Below are 15,398 nucleotides of genomic sequence, written 5' to 3'. Positions count from 1 at the left end.
TGAAGTGTATGAAGCCCAGCCAGTGTCCAGCCATTACAAGATAACAGTTGTGGCACCAAGAGTTATGTTTTAATTTCTGTATAAAGCCCTTCACTACCAGTATAGATACAATAGGCTTCTTTGGTGCTGTGCAATAAAAAACAAACATTTCTCAGTGGAAAGCTACCTATAGCTTGCTGCCATGAACAAGTGCAATATCTTGCCATAGCTCATATCCTTGATTCGTTTGGCACATACTTTTAAGAAAGTAAAACTGAAAAGTTCCTTCAACACTTCAAAGAACATCAACAAAAAAGTATTAAAAACTTGATGTCAATATTTTTTCTTGTACTTTAGCAGTCACTTACAGTTCCTACAAATAAACACATGACAGTTTTGTAAACTGTCATGTGCAGTATACTTATTTTCCCTGTAATTTTTTTTTCCAAATACTGAGGCATTTCATATTTAGTATCCAGAGAAAAAAATGCTTAAGGTGATTTTAAATAATGCTCCCCCCACATAAAAACAACTAGAAAAAAAAGGTGACTATAAACAAGACCAGAAGGAATGACATGAGGTCGTGTCAGGGAGGTTTAGGTTGGATATTAGGAAAAGGTTCTTCTGTTTGAGCACTGGAATGGGTTCCCCACCTGCCATAAGTCCAACAGAGTTCAAGAAGTGTGTGGAAAACACTCACAGGCACATGGTGTGATTCTTAGAGACGTCCTGTGGAGGGCCAGGAACTGGAATTTGTTAATCTTTATCAGTCTTCCAACTCAGGATATCCTACACTTCAACTAAGCAGACCTACACAATTCTGTAAGTAAGGCTTTCCTCCACATGGCCCTCCTCTCCATCCCCCCAGGAGCTGACATCTGACGGGATGACCTTTCCTGCAATGAAGACTTCTTGCATGACGGGGAGTTGACCAGAAGATGGACGAGCAGTGGTGTAGCAGTGCTACACAGCAACTGTATTTGAGATTTATTCTGTCTGTTTACCACACATGGTTTATGTTTAGTCTTGATTTCCCTCTGCAGGGTCTGTTCAGGCCCGAGTTCAGTGAGGACTCACTCATCCCCTGAAACCAAAGCAGCATCCCTGAGGGAATCAGACTGCACTCCAGCGATTAAGCAGCACCACCAAGAGTTATAACCTCCCTCGTACCTCCTGCATGCCCCAGTTTAACAAATTATCCCGGAAGCTCGACTTGTGTAGGGGTTATTAAGCTCTGAGTGACACAAACGCACAACCCCCCCTCCCGGCCATACGGACACAGGGCCCTCCCCACCGAGCCCTTCCCGGCCAGGAGGGGGCACCCGCTCAGCGCCGCTTGCCGAGGGCACGGAGGGCCCGGTGCGCGCACGGCCCCGCGGTGACCCGCAGGTGTCACAGGGCCCCTCACACGGCCCCGCGCCCGCCGGGCACTACCTCTTCGGCGGAAGGACACGGCGCACAGCCGCAGGGCCAGCTTTCCCCCCGCGGCGCGTGTCCCTCCGCGCCGGGCGGCGCAGGCCGGGGGCGGGCACGGCGGGGCCGCGGCCGCTCCCCCCGCACTCACCCGCAGCCTTGTCCGCCGCCATCTCCGCCTCGGCCGCAGCTCCGTGCGGGACCGCGCAGCCCGAGCGTGCCGGTAGTTGTCGAGAGTCCCCCGCGCGCTGCGCCACAGGCGCTGCCCGACCGCCGCCGCCGCCACCAACCGGCCGCTGCCCCCCGACACTGCTTTGCCGCCGCCGCTGCCCTGCGCGCCGGGCCCGCCCCGCCGGTTGCACCGCCCGCCCCGATTCGCCCGCCGCTTCCGGGTTCCCGGCGCGCCCGCGACGTCCGGCCGTTGCTGGGGCACCGCGGATGTGACGCCAGGACGCGGCGGGGGGGAGGAGAGGCGAACGAGGCGGGGCCGCCATGTTGGCGTGTGAGGGCCGCGGTGCGGCGGTGCGCGCTCCTCCCGCGGCACGGAGCTCGCCGGCAGCTGTCTCGAACGGGGTTTGTCCTTTCTACCCCGGTCAGACGTGCCGGCTCTCATCAATGGATGTAAATACATAAAGGTGGGGTGCTAAGAGGATGGAGTCAGGCTCTGCTCGGTTTTGCCAAGCAATGGGACAACAGGCAACGCGCAGAAACTCATCCGTGGGAAGTTTCACCTGAACATGAAAATGAACTTCTTTACTGTGGGGGTGACCGAGAACCTTAACAGATTGCCCAGAGAGGCTGAGGAGTCTCCGTCACCGGGGGTATCCAAAACCTGTGCAGTGTCTCTAGGATGGTCTTGGTTGAGCAGGGGGGTTGGACCAGCTGAGCCACTGTGGTCCCTTCCAACCTGACCCATTCTGTGATCCCTCTGGAGCAATAGCGGTGACCTACAGGCTTCCATTCAATGTATTCTCTAGTTTATGTGGATTATCAGGTGCACTATCTAAAGTGTTGTTAGGGTGCTTCTCACCGTACTAATTAATGGCAATAAGTGCCCGGTGCAGGTTTGGTGCCTCATCCCATATTCCTTTCTAAGTGGCTGTTTGGGCACTGGACACCCAAAGCCTGGGCAGGGGGACAAAACCCTCATCACACTAAAGACCCCAATTAGTCTTTGTAATGGTTGTTACTATATTTGTCATTAAATTAACAGGCATGGGATAAATGGCACTGGCATAATCATGAATATTAAAGATTCTTAAGTGTCCAGTTCCAGATCCCTCAATTCTGGATGGACAAAAAGGTGCTGGAGTGGGTCCAGCAAAGGTCAGTGAAGCTGGATAAGGTCTAGAGGATAATAAAGAGCAGCCAAGGGAGCCCGGGTTGTTTAGCCCAGAGAAAAGGAGGCTCAGGAGTGACCTTATCACTCTCTACAACTGCCTAAAAGGAGGGTGTAGTGAAATGGAGGTCAGGCTCTTCTCCTGGGCAACCTGTGACAGGACTAGCCTCAAGCTGTGCCAGGGGAGGGTGGGCATCATTCTTGATGGAAAGAGCAATTAAACATTAGAATGGATTTCTCAGGGAGGCAATAGATTTCCTGCCCCTGGAAGTGTTAAGGGAAGGCTGGATATAGCACTTAATGCCATGGGTCTGGTTGACGTGCTGGTGTTGAGTCATAGGCTGGACTTCCTGATCTCAGAGGGCTTTTCCAAGAGAATGGATGCTGTGATTACTTGGATCTGCTATACATAGTATTTAAGCATTCACCCTTGCTACAATGTATCTTAGTAGGCTCAGTGGCCACTTCTTGTTCTGACTCTTGGGCACAGACTCTGTGGATGAGTGCAGAGGAGGCAGGTAGGGGGCTCTCTTTTGAACCCTCATAGTTATTTACAACAGGAAGTAGGATGAGCTTAGAAGGCACCCCAGAGATATCCCCTTCAAGCACCGAAAGGTTCCCTGTGTCTCTGTCCCTTGGAGTCAGGCTCCATAGACACAGGGACATTCACCTTTAATGGCCATCATCGATGTGCACTGTGTGCTTCTTCTGTGTGGCTGTGAGGTTCCTGCCAGGCACTGCTTCCAGAGTGATAGTCGACAGTTATCTGCTGATATGGAACACTTTATTCTATTATTTATCCAGATGTGGTTCTCTAAGATTTGCCCCTTCCCCCACTCCTTCCTCATTTATTCCTGTTAAGCATCACCTTGTTTCCCTACTTGTGACAGCAAGTGTAGATACACTCAGTTCTGATTAAGAGACTTCAGCTTGTATGGTTTTTGTCTTGTTGCCAGCGGACAACACTTGTCAAGACAGCCCAGAGTGTCTCACGCACACAGCACCTATGGTGTGCCTCTTGCACATTAGGGGAAAGTTGTCCTTGGGAAAGTCAACAGCTAAAGGGATTCAGTGGAAGCAGGATTTCTTAGCAGTCTTCTTGCAGTGGCCTCCAGGGACAGTGTTCTCCCTACCTCTGCTGTCAGGCCCCTCAGAGAGGTCAGGTTTGTTGGTAAGGAAAGATTTAACACAGGGAAACACAGGGGAGGAAATGCACTCTTAACACACACCAGCTCTGAACACCTTTAAATCACAGCTTTTAATGAGCCAGGCCCTGTAACATGATGGATTCTGAAAAGGAACGGGATTATTTCAGGAATTTGAAGAGCAGGATGATTCTTCCTATTTTGTACTTGAAGTTCTGAATATTCCAAATGATGTCTAATAACTTACTATTTATCAGCACTTCTTCAATTCATCTTCACTCAACTCTGATCTTCAGGCTTTCTTTTAGACACATATATATGAAAGAATCACACAATCCTTATTCTTAAATATTTTATTCCAAGTCTCTGAATTTGTTGTATCTTCTTTTGTAAGAAAGAGCTGTTGGACAAGACTCGTATGTATTTGTGAGTATCTACAAGTAAAGCTGCAATAGCAAGTCCTCCTAATGTGTACATATTTAACATTGTAATTATTTATTAATGTTGCCATTCTATTTATTTATATGTGCATGTATATGTAAAAACCATGTTGCATTGGTAAGAAATAAAACCTATAAAGGGAAGAGCACTGTGCTAAAAGTGTAACTGCATATTCTCTCTGATTTTATCAAAACAAGGAAGTCACCAAAAATCTATGCTGTGACCAAGCCAGAATCCAGAATGGCCAGTGTGGACCTGATGTGGGTGTCCATGTCCCTGTCTCCCAGGCTTGGTCCAGTGTTTATTGCCAGTGCCTGAGCAGGAGCCCCCTTGCTCCAGAGCATGTCACATCAGGATGGGCACCATGGTGAATTTGCCGTGCCGTACTGTAGCTTTTCTTTAATGATCATGTCAAAACCTATTTAGCTTCAAGTGTGGCAGCCCTGGTATCCAGCTGCTCCTCTTCCACATCATGACATCTAGAGGACAGTAAGAGTTTGCTTTATCCATGTCTTGGCTTGAAAAGGCTCCTGCTAAGGAAGGCAGGAGCCTCCTTCAAAATGGAAAATGTAAACTCCCTCCCTCCAAATTATTATAATTTTAAATTAAGGGGCTCTCAGGCAAAGATATGAGAATAGGAATAACATTTCTTTACTAGGAAAATTAAAAATACAAATGCAATAGTACAAAAAAAACACTGTCAGAGTCAGAGTATGACTTGACACCCTGTTGGTCAGGGTGTTGGTAGCAGTTCCATTAAATGGTGGCTGTAGCCCTCCTGCACAGGAGGTTCTGGTTGCTTGCAAAGGCTGCTTGTGGTTTTCCAAATCTCAGATTATATCCAGAACCACAGGCATGGTTCTGCTGAAGCAGTGATCCTGTAAAAGGGTGTAGTTTTCCTCTGACGGTGGTGTAGATGGACCTGGTCTTCCTCTGGGAATCTAGAGGGGAAAAAGCCGCTTGTGGTGCTCCAAATCTCAGATTATATCCAGGTAGGAATGCTTGGCTCCTCCCTCTGGGCAGAGCATCTCCCAAGGGGATGATGTAATTTTATCTGTCATGCAGTGAGACTCAATGGCCCATTAACAGCAGATATCTCCTGGAGGGAGGGTTAGTCATGGAAGAACTAAAGAAAACTGCCCTAGCTGGTTTTGACAGGTGGCCCAATTAACAGTAGATAACTGCCCCACTTCTAACAGATGGCAACAGAATAAACACCCCCAGCCACATCTTGCAGCCTGAAATAATCCATCACATCGTAATTTCACCACAGGACTTGTTTACCTGAGAGGTACTTACAGCAAGCTTTTGTATAACTTCCATCATCTTTTTGCCCTGTCTGTGGCTTGTAGTTCCAAAATAATTTCTTTTTCCATTTCTAGGGGGCAGACAAAACAATTTTTATAAGCTGGCCTTTTTTTTTTTTTTTAGAATGGATTATTTTAAAAAGGAACTTACAACAAATAAAATCTCTTCTTATTAATACTCAATTGCTTATGTGTGTGGAGGTTACTGAAGGAAAGAAAGAGACCTGCCCTTTATTACAGTTCAAACACACAGTCATGCTATCAAAAATGTTGACATTTTTCCTTCAAAAATATTGTGGAAGCATCACTACTTTCCTCTAAGGAAAGAGGAGCGGGTTCCTTGCATAATTGTTTCTTATATTATACTATTGTTTCTATGTTATATGAGTTTCTTATATCATTTGCATGCTGCTTGGGATCTCTGGTCTCAGGGAGGCAGGCACGCCATCTGCTGTGGAAGATACAGAACAAAATCAAATACCATTTGTGAATATAAAAAAGTGTGTGGGAAAAAAAAAAACACCCAGTCCTAAAATATTACCTGTCCTGGAATTTTGTTTTTTCAGGAAAGAAATTACCACAATTCAGGCTTTTAAAACAAATCTTAATCTGAAGAAAATAAACATGGTACAGAGATGGGCATTTTTTCTAAGTTTCTTTTGTCCATTTCTAGGTTAAATTGTTAGAAGTCCAAAGGAGCCAACTGTAACTTGTACTTTCAAGGACAGTGGGGGAAGTGTCAGGACAAAACCTATCTGCCCTCAGACAGAGTAGTCTCAGCATCTCATTCCTGCCTTGTACACTACCTTCCTTTAGCAGACTAGATTAAGCAGAAGTAGACCAGGGTTTTCTCTCTGCTTTTGGCCTCAAAAAGCAAACTTTTCAAGGCTCTATTTCAAGTCCTTGGAAACCCAAACACAGCAATACAGCAATCTCCTAGCCAGCCTTACAGCTGTAATGAGATGTACATAACCTCTCCACTGATCATATCAGCAAGTCCTGGCTCGGAGAGGAGAAAATCAGGATTTGTGGCATCCCCAATCAGTGCCAGAAGAGATTTCTCTCACTGTGGAAGAGAGAAAAGAGTATGTCCAGCTCCAAAGGGACCTGTAAAAATTACAGTTTTTTGTCATATTTCATTGTATGAAAATCTCAGCATCACTTTGTCTGCCTAGTGTATTCCAAAAGAGAATTTAATGGAAGAAATTATTTTCTATGTTATTATTAAAGCTCCCTCTCCTTTGCCACTCTAGTTTAAAAGCCATTACCCCCTAGGTGGCACTGTCCAATAAAACAAGGCATGTTCAAATATGGAATGATCATTAAGTAAGAGTCATTAATGTTGGAAAAGACCTTCAAGATCAACCTGTGGCCAAACATCACCATGTAAGTAATCCATAGCACTTACTGCCACATCCAGTCATTTCTTAAACGCTTCCAGGGATGGTGACTCCAGCACCAGGAGCAATAGATTGTATCGATGCTTGACAGCCTTTTCAGTGACAAAATTCTTCCTGATGTCCACCCTGAACCTCCACTGGTGCAGCTTGAGGCCATTTTCTCTTGCCCTGTTGCTGGGCCTGGGAGAAGAGGCTGACCTCCACCTGGCTACACTCTCCTTTCAGGGGATTGTAGAGGGCAATAAGGTCCTGCCTGAGCCTCCTCTTCTCCAGGCTAAACTGCCAGCTTCTTCATGTGCTCCTCATAGGAGTTCTGCTCCAGACCCTCCAGAAGCTTTGTTGCCTTTCTCTGGACATGCTCCAGCACCTCAATGTCTTTCTTGCAGTGGGGGTCCAAAGACTAAACACAGAACTTGAGGTGCCGAGCACAAGGGGACAATCACTGCCCTGGTCCTGCTGGCCACACTATTTCTTTTACAGGCCAGGATGCCATTGGCCTTCTCGGCCACCTGGGAACACTGCTGGCTCATGTTCATCTGGATGTCAACCAACACCCCCAGGTACTTTTCTGCTGGGTCTGTGGAATTCTTGTTTACAATGTAAACCAGCATAAGTATGTTGAACATAGCTATTAGTCTCAGCTTGGTAATCCTCTTTTTCTGAATCTGTCTCTCAAAGTCAATAAAACATGCTGCTGTGAATCTCATTTAAATACAGTATTTTTACTTTCAGAGTGCTATGGAATACATTTTCCTGGAAAATTATTGTGTATTGCACATACTTGATGTGTCTGTGCTCAATGAATAAGCCAGCAGAGGCTGTGCTTACTTTAGCAAGTCACTCAGAGCAGCAGGAGCAGATTGACAGCTGTAAACTGCAGGGGTTAAGTTCCTTACAGCTCCAGTATATTCTCACACAGAAGTTATTTTGCATCTGGTGGGAATTGGCCCGGTACTGCACATCATCATCACCTGTTTTGAAACTCCCTGAAAAAAAGCTCTCACAAAACCTCCTTGGCCACGGGACCTCTCAGAAGCACCAGTTCCCCTCTCACCTGTCTCCCATAGATATGTTTCACACCAGTCTCCACTATGTACATAAAAACCTCACAAGCAGAAGGCAGCCCTCTTTTCTCACTCCTCCAGGTTCTGAGTGACACTGTTTTGCTTGTGTCATATCCTGCTCTTCCCTCTAGTGCTGGAACACGGATTGCTTGGTGGCACAGGGGAGGAGGAATAGCCTTTGCCCTCCAGGCACTGTAGCAGTGCCAGGAAAACACCTTGAGTACACCTTCTTACCTTTTGCTTTCACATATAAAAAAAGGAGACAGGAAATCTATCTCACAGTATTTACCACTGTGACAGTTTTGTTCACAGCCGGATAGAGATGCTGAGCCTAGGAGACAGACAGACAGACAGACAGACAGGTTGTTGTGACGTGGAAAGAGAGCAAGTGGGTACAAAACTTCTGAGAGCAAGGGGGTGCCACTGAGAAACAGGGAACTCTGGAGCATAAGGGATTTAAAGGAATGATGCCACAATATCCTCAATTAATTTCTGTAATTCCCTTTTGAGAAGGGAATTACTTCTCTGCTTTTCTTGACGTTATAGTACCTGGTAAATAACTCCATCATGTACATCCTCTTTGCTCATTCAAGATCTCTGATTTTCTTGTGTATGATATTATGTGTTGTCCCTTCATTTGGCTCTCACAACAGCATCATTATCTTTTTCTGATAATGGGTTTAAGTCCAGACATCATCCAAATTGTGCCATGTAAGGCTTCCCTAGGATAAGAAACAAAATATGGTTTTATATAACCTTCTTCATTTTTCTCTTCTGGTGTCATCCAGAAGAAATCTGGCCACTCAATTACAATTACTTTGGCAAACAAAGAGGTTGTGGAAGAACTATTGACACATCACCATTCATTTGGGGTTGTTTACCTTCCTGTAGAGGAGGCTAGCACAAATCTTACAGGACTTTGGTTTCCAGTTCAACTCTCAAATTGACTGGAGTACCTTTATTTCAACAATAGTATGCTAAGACCCAATCCATAACTTGCAGAGGGGCAAAATCTCCACTAGGAGTAAAAGGTCTCTAAAACATTTTGTGATTACATCAGTGCCTTTTAGTGCAAGCAGGAATTGATTTATTCCTAACAGGAGGATGTCTGTGTGATATATGTGTTTATGCCCAATGTGTCAAGCACTACTTTATGCCCTTTAACATTGCAGAGTTTGACCCTTTTTAAGACACAGAACTAGAAAGCAAATGTAGCTGTGATGAATCAGAGGCTTTGAGGAAACAGTGGTTCTTTCAGCCCAGCCTTAAGAATTCTTCCTGTGCTGGCTCAAGCTGATATGCACACTTAGTAGGAAACTCTTATACTGGATGTCTTTGGTTTGCAACAGCTAGGAGGCTGGAGCTTATTAGAAAATTATATTATGTCTCCAGGCACTGAAAAAGTAAATTCTTATTAATGACTTGTTTGTTGTAGTTATTATTCTCAGCATTTCTCCAGACATTCAGAGATAGATTATTTCTCTCTTGAGAAGTATAATGCACTTTTTTTCACTAAAGAAACAAATTATTTTGCTGATAAAGCCTGTATGAGATGTTGTAAAAGCAAAAAAATGTGTTCAGTACAGTTTTTCTACCTTAACATGAGCAATAGAATTTTTATGTATGTTCTCATTATTCTTCCCTTTTTTTTTAAGCTCTCATAGGCATTTGATTAAATTTGAAGTATTTTTTCCTTCAAAACTTTTAGGAGCTTAGAAACATAAGACTGCCACACAATTTCTTGAAAGATCTTAAGTCTTTAGTGATGGAGTTGTTTTTTAAGAAATAGGAGAGTGTTTTATACATTATTTGCCTAAAATTGTAGGCAGCTTGCATCTAAATGTCATCATGCTGCACATCTGCAGATCATACTGAAATATCCCTATTTTGTTTGTTGTGAAAAGCAACAGGAAATAGCCTGTTGGCAGCTACTATGTTCTCTGTGTGAGTCTGTGAGGTTCTGACTCAGACAGTCTCCAGTTCAAGTCAAAACCTCAGGTTTTAATGATACATGATTAAATACAAAGGGGGTTTTGTTGTTTTTTTAATTAAATTTTAACTTGCTGTGTTACATCCCAGGAACAAAATATTGCATGTGATCCTGGATGAATACAGGACAAAAATCCTAACCCATATGTTTTCTTTATTTATAAAGATTAATGTAGATTTTATTTTATTTTAATAGTTCATGTTGACTCTTGAATTTCCAAATAAATTTGACTGCAGTAGTAATTTCTGAAAGATATTTTAGCTTCTTTCTATCTGTCTTTCCTGCCTAATCTAAGTCAGTTGTAAATGCAGGTGGCTTCAAAGGAAGGAGGAAAAAGGCATAATGAAAATAGTCTATGTTCTTCAAAATGCTAAAACGATGGAAAACTATTTAAAGAACAAAACATGTTTCAGGAGCTCGAGAATCACTGTGGACTGACATATGGTAATCGTATGTCAGCATATGCCTGTGCTGCTCCTACAGCATATCTCCATTTGCTAAATTCTATTTGTGTCCAAAGTTGTAGCAAGAAGATCAATTTTCAATGCACTTAAAAAATGTACAAGCATGATGGTATGTTTAATTTTTAGTTTTCTGTAGAAGCAATCCTGCATATTTTTATTTTTTCCTTGTTTCCTTGCTCCTTTTTCTGATTTCAGAGACCATCCTGACACTTCAATTTACTCATCTCACCCTGTGTTAATTTCTTGGTATCAGGAAAATTGGGACCAACTCCAAGATTAATAAGTATTTCTTTAAAGTTGGGGGGGGGGGGGAGGGTGAAGATTCAAAAGATGCTGTGCATAGAAACATGTGGAATTAGAAGAGGGGAAACAGTTTCAGTTTCCTGCTCTAAATCTAGTAATTTAATAACCTAATCACTGAGTCATTGTGTGTATATGTTTCTGATTTCTAGAACCCAGAAATCCCATTCTGAACTAAATAAATCTCCCTTTGGAAAATTTTGCTGAAGTTAACATAATTTTCATTTCAGTTTAATAGGACTATTAGAAAAGTGCTGGGAAATTTCAGATGCAAACTAGCTGTGAGTTATGAGCTAACCCCAATTCTCATCTTGTTTCCTAAGAAATATTCCTTCCTCCATCTCAAAGCTGAGGATATCAGTTTGTTTCAGTTTTATAACCCATGTTAAAGCTGACAAATTATATATTTGACTCTTCTGGCTACTAGAAGATAGGTTATTAGGAGCTGCAAATAATGTTGACAATTAACAGTAAAAATACTGAGTATTGTATAGGGGGCTAAGATTCCTTCCATTACTACAGTGTAAATGGAAAGCATTTCACTTAAGGATACTTCATGACAGGGAAATAGGCTGGAGCAAGGAAAGATTCCAAGGGTAACATTGTGTTGTTTGGGTTACACAGATAAGGTAAACGGAGCACGTATTTCCTTTCTATCTGGAAACAAGCACTGAACTATTTCAATTTCCAGTCAGATGGGCAGGGAGTGGATTGTCCTCTCAAGATAAACTCAAAATAACTTTGCCAAAGGAATGTCTCTGGATTGACACTGCTATACTCCAGATGAGAAATCCCCCCATATTTCTGAGTCTCGAGCATGGATGAACGCAGCAGACCGGTGAAGCAATCATTTAATCACTCAGTTCCATTAAATAGACATTGGTTAGCTACATGCATCAAGAGCTAGAAAAAGGAGAGCTACTTTGAACATGCACAGGCCTTGGGATTAGAAAACCACCATGATTTCTGCCCAAGGATTGCTGCACTGAAATCTCTTGGAGGTTTCTATCATAACCCAGTGCTGTGGTGGTGGCTGAGGAGAGGCTGTGCAATGGGAGCTGCAGTTTCTGCTTCGCTGCATTACCTTGCAATGACATTAGCACATATTTTACATTCTGAGAGGGGAATGCTTCCCTCCTCCTCCTCCCTGCCGCTTAGAACAGTGAAGAGATGAGATGTGACACTTGAAAATGCTACAGCACTGTGACCTCACCAGGGTATAAGATTGTCTTAGTGGAGGCAGAAAATTCAGCTGCCTGAAGTACTTTTGCTTCGTCCAGCTGGTGTCCTACTGCCTGCAAAGCTGCTTCCAGACAGCAGTGCTTTGTTATTCACTTGACTTTACTAGCCCTTGTCAGAGTTAATTGGATTTGCGACATGGTCAGATGTTTATTTCTTGATTTTGTTGTCCCTTGCCTTACAGAACAGATATGCCAGGGGAAACAACAGTACATCTAGCAAATACCAAACTATGAAGAGATACATAAAAATGCTGCCCAATCCTTTAGGAGATATAATTTAAGGAAATGTGTGCTTAAAATATTTTTCCCTTTAATTTATGACAATATTGGCACTTTGCTCTGATTTTTTACATTAATTAAAGAAACTATAAAACCTTTTGTTTAAATATATCCACAGCTCTCTAGACAGTCAAATATCACATTCATTAATGTGGTCATGTATAAATGCCCAACTAAACCTTATTGTAGCTGAATGCTGTTTTGGAGAAGAATGAACATAAATCATATAAAGAAAAGGTTACATTTCTGGTAAAATCTCTTACTTATTAAGTATTTGAAAAACTTACACTCTTCATGAAAGTCACTGCCTACAGTCATAATCTTATTATACCTTCCTTTGTGTAATAACTTTAGTTTTGTATGTGAGATTATATATAATAGTAGTTATACAACTCACTTTCTAAATCTTTGGTACTATTACTGATGTAGTATTTTGCTGTAAATGTTTTTAAATAAAATGAAAAAATGTTTATGAAGTTATTGATACCTCTAAATTATTTAAATCAAAAACAAAAAAAAGGACTTAATTTACAACTGCTACAAAAAGCATGAGTTTTGGCATGGAATCCCAGAGAAGGTTTTATTCTGAAATGCAGTCTCCCTTCTCAGGGAAGTTTTGGTTGGATGAGAGGCCCACACGTGACCTTAGAGAACAGATAAACACACACACACACACTCACAGCACTCTGGAAGTCACAGTGGATGCAGTCTTTTCTTCAGGCTTGAAACAAGAGTAAATCAACCACAGCTTTGTGTACAAGGAGTGTATAGAAATACCTGAACATTCCTTCATGTCAGCACGAGCTAAATTTCATAGATGTTACATGATAGTAACAGCAGGAGGAGAGGGCAAGAGAGAGACAGATTGACAAAGCAGTTAAGCATGGGCTTAACTTTAAGTTTGTATCCAAATCCTCATGAAGTCAACAGCTATGCAGTTGGAGCTATGCCAGGATGCAGCAGAAGATGTGACCATCATAGTCTACTTTATGTAAGCATGTTGTTACTAAGTTTGTAAGCAGAAATGGAGTTAGGCAGTTATTGATGATCTGTAAGCGTTGTGAAAAACATGTTGGCAGAAGTTTTATATTGGCTAATGCAAGAGAGGAATAAAATCAGAGAAACTACTTGTCATCACATCAGCAAGAAAGAGAGTGTACACTTTATTTCTATGTCATTCTAATTTTATTATTAACAGACCCCCCCTGTGCTTTCAATACACATAAAGCTGCAGCAGCACAATTGAGCTTGGTGTCATTTTGGGCAGCTATTTGGAAGCATCTTAAAAATACACAGCAAGGCTAACCTCCAGTCCAACATATTGTACTAGCTGAGAAACAGGAGAGGAATTTTTTTTTTTTTTTGTACTTTTGTACTGATTTTGACAGACCATTGGTTCCCTAAATAAGGCAGGGTTTAGTCCTTCATCTCTTGCACTGTGAGGTAACATTGTATAAGCCAAAATAATGTCCACCTAGACTCTGAAACTGTTACTCTACCCCACTAGGAACTTCAAGAATAAACTTACTGCCTTTAGTGGGGCAGGGTCTGAAGTAAAATCACTGAGCAATTCTGCTGAAAAAGTTACAAAGCTGGAGAAATTTTATCAGAATATCATCTTCTATTGTATTACTGTTTCTATTTGCCAAATTAATTACAAGACTTTCTTATGCTCTACTGTATTATGTTAATTAAAAATTCTTCACTACGTTTCCTTAAGGGCAGTCACAAAAAAGTTATCATCTCAAGACAACAGTCTATAAAATATTTGATGTATCACAGTTGCTTCATTACATTCACATGTGTCTTTCAAGATCATTATTTAGCTTCAATAAAGCTGAGATTGATTGATTTATTTACATGACACCTAATAGCAATCTACAAACAATAGCTAGAACAAAAAAAAAAATAATTCTTCCCCAACCCTGCCTATTATCGTGGATTTGATTTATTTTTGGAATAGGGGTCCATTAGGAAAGGTAAGTTTTCTAGCAAGCTATTCAAAATGCAGCAAAATATTAAAGAATAATCAGGAAAAGAAAGAAAAAATCTTTTGTGCACTTTTATTATTTATTAACCTGAGTTGGCACTTACTTTGATACAATGAGTTACACACGTCAGAATGCTCCATGCTCTTCAATTGTACTTTTCTCAGCCCTAAAAAGATAGGATAAAAAAATACTAAGGTCAGCAACCATGTGCACACCAGCATAAAGCTTATCAGCTTCTATTTATTCTTACAGTTCTTTCACAATAGATTATTAATACCAAGGTTGTATCAATTACCATGAATATTTAACTCATTTAAAATTGCATATTAGTCCACAAAATATTGCTGATGTCTGATTGAATCTCAAATAAGATTATATATTATTTGGGGGGGTAGGGGTAATGTCTGTTAAGATGAAAGCACAAAACCTCAACAAAACCTAATGCTAATGTCAGAAGCCAAATTCCAACTTAAAAAGCAACATTCCTCTAGACATGCTGCTGCCTTTTGTGTCATTTCTTTGTGAACCCTCCTCAGAAGCAGGACTGCTACAAAGTGATGTGTTAAAGGCATCCATCCCTGCTTTCAGGTACGAGGCCTTCCTTAGTGACAGAAATAGGATGTCCACTTATGAAAGAATTTCTTAAAGTAAAGAATGTGGGTTCCTAAAAGCTGGCACAAGATAAAACATTTCCAGGCCTGGAAGTTCCTTAGCAGGAGGCACAGCCCCTCAGGCCAGGGTGGCAGGGACCCTTTGGGAGGGAGTCCATGTGGCCACCTGCTCAGGGACCTGCAGCCCTGCCGCAGAGGCAGCTGCAGCTCTGGGGAGGCCGGGCCGCCTGCCAAACGGATGGGTAGAGAGCTGGCAGGCAACCAGCAAGTTTCTGGCAAAAATTTGACAAGCTTGGGTTCCACAAGATTTCTCTTTTAAAACATAAGAATGCTACCTTTTCTTCACAGCAAAATACTAAATAGTTTATGTTAGGAAGTGCATTTTGTACAAGTCCATTTTCTGCCTCCAAAAATACACAATGAGTAAAATTTAA

The 15,398-nt window shown here is 42.2% G+C and overlaps 1 protein-coding gene and 1 long non-coding RNA gene across 4 annotated transcripts in view; both read right to left on the bottom strand.

The window, feature by feature from the left end:
• CNOT10 (CCR4-NOT transcription complex subunit 10) overlaps positions 1–1,734 on the bottom strand; it is a 32,369-nt gene extending 30,635 nt beyond the window's left edge. For both annotated transcript variants that reach the window (XM_059474218.1, XM_059474226.1), the window contains exon 1: positions 1,544–1,734. In XM_059474218.1, the coding sequence (XP_059330201.1) occupies positions 1,544–1,565 (22 nt within the window). In that variant the 5' untranslated portion in view covers positions 1,566–1,734. The remainder of the gene's footprint in view (positions 1–1,543) is intronic.
• A 2,245-nt stretch (positions 1,735–3,979) lies between these two features.
• LOC132077958 (uncharacterized) lies at positions 3,980–14,515 on the bottom strand. 2 transcript variants are annotated; one of them, XR_009419213.1, is made up of 5 exons: positions 14,457–14,515; positions 8,638–8,810; positions 8,323–8,419; positions 5,617–6,731; positions 3,980–5,258 (listed from the first exon to the last, which is right to left on the bottom strand). It is a non-coding gene; the product is annotated as an uncharacterized LOC132077958 (long non-coding RNA). The 2 variants fall into 2 exon arrangements; XR_009419212.1 differs by having other exon boundaries at positions 3,980–6,731.
• Between the last annotated feature and the right edge of the window lie 883 nt (positions 14,516–15,398).

This window comes from Ammospiza nelsoni, chromosome 1, assembly GCF_027579445.1.
Source record: "Ammospiza nelsoni isolate bAmmNel1 chromosome 1, bAmmNel1.pri, whole genome shotgun sequence".
Lineage (NCBI taxonomy): Eukaryota > Metazoa > Chordata > Aves > Passeriformes > Passerellidae > Ammospiza > Ammospiza nelsoni.
Note: the sequence above shows the minus strand (reverse complement) of the source record. Positions and strands in the feature narration are given on the sequence as shown.